Raw genomic sequence first — 11,276 nt, 5'->3', positions numbered from 1 at the left:
AATTTTGTTCTATCAAACTTTTAGCTTAATCTCGAAATTATCATATACTGTGATTTTATCACAGTTTTTTGTGCTTTTCTTCAAAAATCACAGTTTTTTGTGCTTTTCTTCAAAAATCACAGTTTTTTGTGCTTTTCTTCAAAAATCACAGTTTTTTGTGCTTTTCTTCAAAAATCACAGTTTTTTGTGCTTTTCTTCAAAAATCACAGTTTTTTGCAATTTTCTTCAACAAAACAAAAGAGGCGCCCGTTTGGTTCGCCAGGCCCAAGATCTACTTGGTTTGCCCGGACAACCGGCCCGTTATCCTTCCACCAATGAGAGCACGGAGGTAATCGCTATGTTCTGTTAAACCACAGGCCCTACGCGTTCCCCTCTAATTAGGAACAACACTAATTCAGACCTTTCTAAAGTTGCAATTAACCTACTTAAGGTGGATCGGGCGGGCTATAATTTATAGCCCAAGCAACCCAGACGAATCATTCAGAGCACCCAAATGCCCCCACATAGGTTACAAGCTCACGTTACAAAGCTCGGCAAAGGTCCATTGCAAATGTCCTATCTATATGTGACAACATTCAAAACAATTCAACAATGTGGACTAAAGTGAAAGCTTAACATAATGAAAATTCCAGCATAGTGAAAGCATACTTCTTTAGCAATTTGTAGCTCATTCATCGGGATTTTAAAGAAGCATAGTTTTGTATACTTTTGATAATAGAATTCGGGCAATCGATCAATGAGGTTTCAAATTCAAAATATATTTAATAGAAGATTCACAATTTATTTATATAAAATTTTAATATTACATCAATTATAATAATTCACTCTTTTGATAATCGATGACTAGTGTAACTCGGCTTATGAATGTCAGCAATCTCTAGGTAATTTATTTAACTTGTTGGGTTAAATTTGAATGAGCATAATATTTCAAATACACCTCATTTGTTTCTTATTAAAATCAATTTTGTTCGTGAAAGACACCTAAGCAAGTAGAAATGCAAAGTGTGCAAGTGACCTGAAAAATTATGTGAAAATGGAGAGAGAGAGAGAGAGAGACTATAAAAAAAAGCTATAAAATACTCAATAAACTATTAGTCTCAAAATGGGCAAAGTATCCACTATATAAGTCCCAAAAGTTTCCCAAATTATTGTTCTTCATCTTCTTCTATTTATAGGGTTCTAAGGGCTACATAAAATATTACGCAATAAAAAGTTCAAAATTGTAGTGTCACATAGAATACTCGTACAATGTTACACACAACAGTTTCATTTATAAATATATAATAATTCTAAACAAAATATCGTAATTACTTAAAGGTCTGCTTAATTAGTAATAAATTCAATATAATTTAACTGCTCGAATCTCTAATTTAATTAGAATTCAATTCAGTTAAATCTAAATATCGTAATTAATTAAAGGTTGATGGCGTAATGTTCTGCTTATAATATAACTTTTCGAATCTCTAATTGAATTAGAATTAAATTAAGTTAATTCTAAATATCTTAATGGCCAAATATTTAATTAAAGGTTGACGTAATGGCCAAACATCTATATAATTAGCAGTTATAATTTTTTTTTAATTTCCTATGTTAATTATAATTAAAATTTATTACCTGAGGTACGTTTTTTTGCTGTGGTAATTAATCCTGGCATTATTTCATTACTACTCACGGCTCTTAGGATTCCTCCGTTACCTTTCTTTAGTCCGCCTGGCACTATCTTCATCTGCCCTAGCTTTCCATCGTTACGGTTAGTATCTTCTTATGGTCTTTACATCGTTCGGTCGCTACCACTATTTCTCTCTCGTTAAGGTACGCGCATCTCCTTACGGTATCTGTCGAGACCTCTGTTTCCTATGTAACTTACCCTAGCTTCGTCCCACAATCGGCTTCTCGATTAGATCTCTTCAACTTCTATAACACCTCTTCATGCAATGAAAGTGTTGAACGCTTCAGAAACGGTTCTAAACTCTCTAAGTGACTGTCTAAGCTTTTATCCCTCTCCATCCTTGGGAAACGGTTCGCATCATCAAAAACGAACTTAAGTTTTCCTCACCTGTTCTCCTTTTGTTATTTGCACTTTGTTCTTGGATATCTACTCTTCCGACTTCAAAGGATCTCAAGTTTTAGGTACATTTATGTGCACTTTACTTAGAACATTTTTTTTATCTTGCTTTAATTCACTATGTTATGCTCTTCATCTTGTTTGGTTGCTCACAAATTCTTGCTAGGAAGAGACATCAACAGCACATTACTGAATGTTAATGTGTATGGCGTTAAACTTGATAATTGTCACATGATATAGCCCACCCATGACCCAACTGTACTTCCTGATAGAAAAAAAACAAAGAAAACGATTTCCTTCTAAAAATTATAAAGTTTTTTACTATAACGTAGTTACGTTTTTTTTTTTTTTTTTCATAGCAACAAATTATGTTATTTTCTAAATATTATAAAGTTTTTTACTATAATGTAGTTACGTTTTTTTTTTTTTCATAGCAACAAATTATGTTATTACACATCTTCAAGATACATCACTTATCAGAGCCACAAAACTTAGTCATCTGTACATAAATTCTATAGGAAATTCCATAAAATAGGTGATGATGAATGATCTTATCATGTTAAAACAAACCCAATATCAAATATTATGATACAGATAAATCATTTCACCACATAGCACCTTTATAAAGCGAAGCATGACAACACAAAGCATCAAAAAATTTCTTTCCCAGGGGCCCTAATTTTGCTTTGAGAACATCTCAGAGTGCCTCTGTTTCACCAAAAGTACCTAACTCTGTTTCACTCTTTAAGTAAATTTAAATCCCGTCCGCTGAAGATATAATCTAATTTATGTTGGTGTTGGATTTGACATAAAATTGGTGAATGTTTATACCAGGAATTGCTTAACAGAGATATTTTAATTGTTATTATAGCATTGGCCTCAAATCAATGGTTCATTTTATTGGATATGATTTGTTTTTATTTGAGATTCATTAGCTCGCTTAGAAGACGCCAAAAGAAAATATTGTTGATAAAGCTTAATCTGTAAGAGTTAATCAGACAGATTCAACTTCCATCTTCTAGAATTCATTGATTATTTTGAACTTGTTAAAAATGATAATGGAATTGAAAACTAATGTCCATGGGAGCTTCTTAAATGATTCAAGAGATATTTATTTTCCAGTAGATAATGTGGAATGTTTTTGCAACACTTGAGGAAGGATGAGAAATCATATATTGTAGAAATGGAGGAGGGTGATAATGGTTTATTGGTATTTGTGAAATAATGGTTTATTGGTATTTGTGAAATATGAAAGCAATGATGGATTATTAAATTTCCTTCAAATAGATGTTGCCATAAGCTGAGGACATTATAGCTTTGTTGGAAAAGGAAAATTTGTAACTAAATAATGTGCATTTGTAGTAAACCAGAGTCACAATCTAATGAGATTGTTAACTTATCTGGCTAATTGTCAAAAGAAGTTGAAAACATGCTAGAATGAAACAATCCTTTGGAGGGTTCAAATCCTCTCGAATTACTTTGATTATTTTTAGATAGGAGAAGTGATGCAATCCCAAAAATTCAATAAGCTTTCGATTGCTAGAAAGAAATCCATCAAATCAGAGCGCTTTGCAACCAAATTGATGTCCTGCTTTATTGTGTGGTTTCACATATTTATCTTTGCTGGTTGGTTTATCAATAATTATGAATTTGAATAATTTGTAACTATTGTTTCTCTGTCTAAAATATTTATACATTGATTATATATCTTATACAATCATGAGGTAAAAAACAATCCTTTTTTACCAAGAAATTGAGAATTCTTTAGCCTCAAGCCCAAATCACTCATCAGCTTATCATCTTCCTTAACCCCTCTTGTAATACATGCAAATCTAAAGTCACTATCACTAAAGATATTGGACGATGTGCTAAATGCTCAAAGGAAAGTGTTGACTATAGTTTGAGGTAACGTATTTTTATAATTTTGTTCAAATTTAATTAAATAATATAGTTCTTACTAATATATTTTTTCATTATTTATATAGATATCTTGTCAAATTGTATGTTGAAGATGATACTTTCAATGCAATTTTGACGTTGTTTGATAATGAAGCTGAATGCATTATTGGGGTCCCCGTTACACAATTAGAAAAGATAAAGGTAGTTAAATGACTTTTAATATTTTATTAACAAATAAATATATTTAAATGTAATCTTCTTTATTGATTTATTTTTTAAAGGTGGCAGATATATCAAAATATAATAAAATTATCAAAAATTCATGCAACAAGGAGATGATCTTCATAATTAAGGCTCAAGACAAAATTTATGGCACTTGAACTCTCCGTTCTTTAATAATTCAATCCATAAAAGGAGATTCTTGTGAAATCAATCATGTTATATCAAAAAAATTAAAATTAGAGGAAATTTAAATATAATTACTCATTAAATCTGGTTTTTTCTGAATTATATTATCTTAGTTCTCATATTTTTTATGCATTGTTTTTTTTTTTGGTCTTAAATATACAGATAAGAAGGTTTAAATTTGTTTATCAACGTGCTCTTGATTCTATTTCATCTTTAAGTTCCATATGTTATTTTTGGTCTACTCTCAATTTTAGTTGTTTGTTCATTTTCATCTTTTATTGCACATTCCATGTTATGTGTTCAATAACCCCAGTATTAATTATGGGGTGAGCTACTATATTTTTTCTTATTGATTCAATTATGGTTGAATATATACTTTTAAATTGTACATTTGTTTCATTTCTATATGTAGAAGGCGATGCCTGATACAATAGAAAAATACATTCTATTCTTAATGCGAGGATTAATATTTTCTTTTCAGTCTTGTCACATTTATGTAAGTTTCATCTAGAGTTGTAGAAGATTCACTTTTAACCTCTTTACTATATCAAATTACTTTGTAAAATCTTTTATCTTTGTGGTCATACTTTACATGCATCATTTATTTTGACTTAAATATATTTATTAGAAGTTTTAAATTTATTTTTTGAAGATTTAAAATTTTATATATTTATTTTGTATTTTGTGTTTGTGTTATGTTTACCAAAATTTGCATTGATATATTTATTTTGTGATATGATGTTTGAGATAACATCATAAAAAAAAATTTAAAACTGCCTATGCCGATCCCAAGCCTGGATGAAAAAGGTTGAGGGTTTATTTGTATTACATTGTATATTGTAAGGCTTTGAAATGTCTTATTACAAACCATCAACCTATAATTTTGATCGGCTGTGAAGTTACTGCTTTTCAAATGGCTATATATTTATCAAACATGCTTAGCTTTCTTAATTTTTTCATAAGGATTTTACCTACTGCTTGATCCGTGTTCAATGAAAATTATACACCTTAATACGTTGAATCCGCTCCAAAAACTTAAGAGTAATAAGCTGCTTCATCTACTTCTTGATCTACTGCTTAAGAGTAATAAACTTAATATATAGTTATCTAACTGCTTGATCTACTTCTCCTAAGTACTTGCCTTCTCAAGAGTAATAAGCTGCTTCAGCATGTCAAAAATTTCAGGCTGGAAGCGTAGTAGACATTTTGCATTGCTATTATGCAACGGAGAAGATGATGAGAACTTTCAGAGACGAAGTTACTGGATGTTGGAAGAGTATGGGAGCACATTTCTTTCATAGCTTGTTCTAATTTGTGGTCTGTGTGCATTATATTATTAAAAAATGCTATCTTTTGATCGTCATCCACCTTTATTTTGATTAGTTGGGGCCAGCCTTATGATAATGAATTATGTCTGCTTTGTTTCTTTTGCTTCTTCTAATGCATTATCGATCATTTAGATTGTAAGCGACTTGATTCCCCTTTTTATGATTAGATGAGCTGTGGATTTTTTTTCCTTGTTGCAGGTTTTTAATTGTAGATAGATACTTAGTTAACAGTTATTTTCATACAGCAATTTAGTAAAATCATACTTCTACTTAGTATGATTAAAATAAGTAGCTATTATAATTACTAATGAAAATAAATTTAATTTATTTTTCAAAATTGATAATGTTATTAAATTTTAATAATATGAATATTTAACAAATTTATAGGCTGATATGCAATATAATTAAACTATTATGAATTAAATATAATTAAATTAAAATTTTAATATTTTTTAAATATTATTTTAAAAAAAAATTATATGCATATCATTAAATTTTTATGTTTTTATATATTTAACACATAAAATTTTATTTTCCCAAAAAAAAACACATAAAATTTTATAATATTATATAACACTCAAAATGTACCCTTCAAAAATGATGCCGAAACCCGGGCGAAACCTCTCCGACTGTAGTGGCTGCCATCGAACATGGGCAGCAACGTTCAACTTCAATGCATCTACTTGCTCGAACAATGCAAGTCGGTGCTTCATCTGAAGCAAGTCCACGCCTTCGCTTCTAAGATTGGCGCCGACTCTGGCACTCTCTTCACCGGAAAACTACTCCTCGTCGCCGCCGTCACCCTCGTCAATGCTCTCGATTACGCCCTCCATTTCTTAGCCGACTTTCCCTCCCCTGACGCCTTCATGTTTAATACCGTTATCCGTGGTCTTGCTGAGTCGCCTCAACCCTACCAATCTTTCATCACGTATGCCCACATGAAGCGGCTCTCTCTATCCCCTGACAGCTTCTCCTTCGCCTTTCTCCTTAAGGCCGCCGCTAACAACAGGTCCCTATCCACCGGCTCTCAGATCCATTCCCAGTCCATTCATTACGGCCTCGATGCCCATCTTTATGTGGCAACAACGATGGTCAGTTTGTACGCCGAATGCGGCTGCATCGCTTCTGCAGAGAAGGTATTTGGCGAATTGTCTCACCCGAATGTTGTGGCGTGGAATGCTATGGTGACGGCATATTTCCGCTCGGGGGATGTAGCCGGTGCGGGTCAAGTGTTTGATCAAATGCCAGTGAGAAATATCACTACATGGAATCTTATGCTTGCGGGGTATATGAAAGGCGGCAACCTTGGGGAGGCACGAATTTTGTTTAAGGAGATGGAGCGAAAGGATCAGGTTTCCTGGAACACCATGATTGTGGGCTTTGCTAGTCATGGCTATTTTGAGGAAGCTTTTGGCTTTTTTAGGGAATTGATGAGGGAGGGGATAATGCCCAATGAGGTTAGTTTTACCGGTGCCCTGTCAGCGTGTGCACAGGTAGGAGCATTTGAATCTGGGAAGATTCTTCATGGGCTTATTGAGAAGACAGGGATGAATTTTATCATGGCTGTGTCAAATGCACTACTTGACATGTATGCGAGGTGTGGGAAGATCGATATGGCAAAGCGGGTTTTTTATTGTGATATGGAGAAGAGGAACATTGTTTCCTGGACATCAATGATTGCTGCATTGGCAATGCAAGGTCACGGCAAAGAAGCACTTGAGCTCTTTCATGAAATGTTGAAAGCAGAAATTATACCTGATTGGATCACCTTCATAGCGGTCCTCTATGCGTGCAGCCACTCGGGTTTGGTGGAACAAGGTGTTGAGCTTTTTCAAAGTATGAGTTGTGAATATGGAGTCCAGCCATCAGTAGAGCACTATGGTTGCATTGTTGACCTATATGGTAGAGCAGGTATGTTAGAGAAGGCCTACGAGTTTGCAAAACAGATGCCAATAAAGTCAAATTCCATCATTTGGCGAACCCTGCTTGGGGCTTGCAGCATCCATGGCAATGTCAGGTTGGCTGAGGATATAAAAATGAGACTTGCAGAGCTTGAACCAAATGATTCCAGTGACTACGTTTTGCTTTCAAATGTCTACGCCAAGGCTGGCAAATGGAATGATGTTATTGATGTTAGAAAGTCCATGAACGAGAAAAGCATGAGGAAAGATCCCGGATGGAGTGCAGTTGAGGTGAATAAGGTGATTTATAGCTTCATTGCTAGCGATACGAGGAGCAATGTGCAAGAAGAGGCATTGATGAAGCTTGAGGAGATCATGTCTAGGCTTCGGATGGAGGGGTATTGGCCACAGCTTGCAAATGTTTTGCATGACATTGAAGAGGAAGAGAAGGAAAATGCGATTGTGAGACACAGCGAGAAACTTGCAGTGGCATTTGGAATGGCAAGAATGTGTGAAGAGGAGGTCATAAGAATAGTGAAAAATTTACGAGTTTGCAGGGATTGTCATGATGTGATGAAGTTGATTTCGAAGGTTTTCAAGAGAGAAATATTGTTGCGGGATCGTAATCGGTTCCATTGTTTTAGGGAGGGAAACTGCTCATGTAGAGACTTTTGGTGACTGAAGAATATTGAATGAATTAAAAATCATTAAGGCAACTTCATACAACATTGGTGAAGATTTGATGTACAAAAAGAAAAGATGAAACAACAGAATTTGAATTTCTGTTTTCTTCAATGACTCGCAGTCTAATAACCTCTCGATCTTCATGAATTGCCATATGACTCAATAGGTTCATTTTTCACTTCCTTGATATTAAGGGATAATTTTAAACTGCTTTTCTAATTTATGTTGTCATTTGCTAATCCCAGGATGCTTGACATGTTGCATTAAAGGTGCGATTTGGACCAGCTTGGTTATATGTATCTTTTCAGGTATCAAAATCCATGCAAGTTTATTTTAGCATTAACAGTATTGTGCATAGTTCATGACACTAGATGAGCTTCTGACTGAAAGTAGAAAGAAAATATCGTGCATTGCATTGCACTCAATGCTTTGAAAGCACTGATTGAGAATCACTTTTCATGTCTTCTTAAGTTAATCTAATTAATATTGAATTTGAGTAAAAGGTAGTGGCCGTGATGTGCAAATGGCTAGTGAACGCAGCAGCGGTGGATGGATAAGGGTTAGCAGTTGCTGGTCAACAGCAAGTGTTGTGGTGGGGTGATGAGTTTCATGTTGATGATGGCCTTACATGGTGGACAAATATTCTGACGAAATTTCCTTTGCCTGGCCTTCATCTGCAGCTGCAGGTAATCAACATACTCCATTCCAGTGTTTGACGGCTAATCAGTTCCTATCATTAAATCTGTGAAAATAGAGCTTCCTCGTTCCATTGGTATAGAATACTTCCATCTTCGTCCTAAAATGCATCGCGTCCGCGTAGCATGTATCCATATTGATGGCGCCCCTGTCACCTGCTACCAATGGATGCGCAATAAACGAAGTGGCTCTGTTTTAAGAACTCTCCGTGTCTCTCCGAATCCGCTTTCGTCAGATTCTTTCTTTTAATCATAAAATATTATCAAAGTTGCATTCAATGAATGAAATGTTGATTCAAGCTACAATTACAAATGAAATCTGATAGATCCTCACTGATAGAAATTTAGTTGAACTCTTTATCATTTCTTAGTAATTTTAGGATTTGTTTGGGACAGTATTTGTCTTTTTTATTTTTTATTTGGTTTTTATTTTCTCAATTCTTTTGAGATATTTCAATAATGAAAGTTACTTTTTGAACTCATAGTAGCGAAATTATTTTCAATAATTTTAGAACCAATTTTCAAAAATACTACAGCGATCCTAAACAGACCCTCGGTAAAGTTTCTAAAAATCCGTTAGTTTCAATTAAAACTTTATTAAAATACTTGAATTTTGGCTGAAACTAAAAATATTAATAAGTTTCAAGTTAGGTTCCAACGAAATTGGTCTTAAACCACTAAGATTGAAAACGATGTGTGATTCTATATTTCTTATGAGCTTTGGCTTAATGTTTCATAACAAGTAGATTTTTTTTCCTCACAAGTTGTTTTGATCAAGCTTTTTAAATTCGATTTTGATTTTGATTTCAAAATTCGGTTTCTACAGACATTATCTGGCTTCGTCGACTTCTACGGGAATTTCAAATTCCATGTTCTCAACCTACAAATTACTTTGTGACAACATCTCATCTATAGCTCTTGTAAACAATCTTATTTTTCACGCCAGGATCAAGCACATTGAAATCGATTTTCACTTTGTTCGTGAATGCATTAAGAACAAGGTGCTTACTATCTCACATGTTCATACAACTGATCAACTTGCTGACTTGTTTACCAAATCCTTTTCTATTCCTCGGTTCCAATTGTTACGAGACAAGCTCAACATTTCCGAAGCAAATGTTAGCTTGCGAGGAGGTGATAAGCAAGCCGACTTTTAACAAAAAAATATGCCCTTTTTCTACATGTCCACTACTTCTCTATGGCAGAGCACACTTGTTCTGATCAAATCCACTTCGTTGTCTTGTAACAGATTAATCAACACTGTTGAAGTAGTTTTCATGTATTTTTCTTTATATATCTTGTGATGCATAGCAGCAAGGCAATGAAACAGTACCCGGAGAATTATTCCTAACACTTGTCTTCTTCAACCTCATAGTAGAATTAAGTTTCTTTGCAGCTGCAGGAAATAGCTGAAATTGATGAAAGCAGTGGAGATTCGTGTGAAGCAGTTCAACAGATGATGGCCTTACATGGTCATCATTTAGAAGTTTTTGGTGCTATTGAAAATTAAATTTTGGGTGTCAAAGAGGTAATTTGCATAGTTTGTAATTGTGTCCTGGTTGATATTTATTTTGATAATGTGGATTTTGTTCTTAAAAAAGCTTGGTTTTGATTTGGTTTTTATTAATTGTACTAATAAAATTTGGAACACTGCTGTTGCCAGGTCCCAAGTCCTGGATGAGAAAAGTGGAGGGTTGCGTTAGGTAGTCGACAGCCAGCGTAAAACTTGTCGAATAATAATGACATGAATCCTTTAAGAAATTGTGTTAATGCTAGGGCGTCCCCTGGAAGCGACGCGTTGTGTGGCCTGAATACAGTGACAAGTGTGTAAGGGCCGCTGCACCGGCACCCGGGTGCAGTGTTAAATAGGCAAGGGTTCCCACATCATGGACGGATGTGGACAAAGAAGCTAGTCCATGAAACTAAAATTATGATAGGAACTTGGAATGTAGGTTCCTTTACAGGAAAATTAATGTAATTGGTAGATAATATGATTCATAGGAAGATAAATATTTTGTGCATTCAGGAAACTAAATGGGTTGGAGAGAAGGCTAAAGACATTGATAGTTTAGGATTTAAACTTTGGTATTCGGGTAGGAGTCGTACTAGAAATGGTGTATGTGTTATTATAGATAAGAGTTTGAAGGATAATGTTATAAAAACTAATAGGATTGGAGATAGAATTATAGCTTTAAAGATTATTTTTGATGATAAGATTGTTAATATTATAAGTGTTTATGCTCCTCGAGTAGGTTTGGATATGAGTTCTAAATTAAATTTTTGGAATGACTTAGAA

At 34.1% G+C, this 11,276-nt stretch overlaps 1 protein-coding gene across 4 annotated transcripts; it reads left to right on the top strand.

The window, feature by feature from the left end:
- The first annotated feature begins 6,311 nt into the window (after positions 1-6,311).
- Positions 6,312-10,463, top strand: LOC110098957 (pentatricopeptide repeat-containing protein At1g74630-like). Of its 4 annotated transcripts, none has more exons than XM_028694126.1 (4): positions 6,312-8,451; positions 8,531-8,593; positions 8,789-8,971; positions 10,377-10,463. In XM_028694126.1, the coding sequence occupies exon 1, from the start codon at positions 6,351-6,353 to the stop codon at positions 8,277-8,279; it is 1,929 nt and encodes a 642-aa protein (XP_028549959.1). In that variant the 5' UTR covers positions 6,312-6,350; the 3' UTR covers positions 8,280-8,451; positions 8,531-8,593; positions 8,789-8,971; positions 10,377-10,463. The 4 variants fall into 4 exon arrangements, with proteins under 4 accessions (XP_028549959.1, XP_028549957.1, XP_028549958.1 ...); XM_028694124.1 differs by lacking the exon at positions 10,377-10,463 and adding an exon at positions 9,807-10,363 and having other exon boundaries at positions 8,793-8,971; XM_028694125.1 differs by lacking the exon at positions 10,377-10,463 and adding an exon at positions 9,927-10,362.
- The last annotated feature ends 813 nt before the right edge of the window (positions 10,464-11,276 follow it).

The sequence above is a fragment of the Dendrobium catenatum genome, unplaced genomic scaffold (assembly GCF_001605985.2).
Source record: "Dendrobium catenatum unplaced genomic scaffold, ASM160598v2 fragScaff_scaffold_402, whole genome shotgun sequence".
NCBI lineage: Eukaryota > Viridiplantae > Streptophyta > Magnoliopsida > Asparagales > Orchidaceae > Dendrobium > Dendrobium catenatum.
Note: the sequence above shows the minus strand (reverse complement) of the source record. Positions and strands in the feature narration are given on the sequence as shown.

What these genes read in the sequence shown, in the direction of transcription:
- LOC110098957 (XM_028694126.1), top strand. Translation starts at nt 6,351, where the DNA reads ATGGGCAGCAACGTTCAACTTCAATGCATCTACTTGCTCGAACAATGC.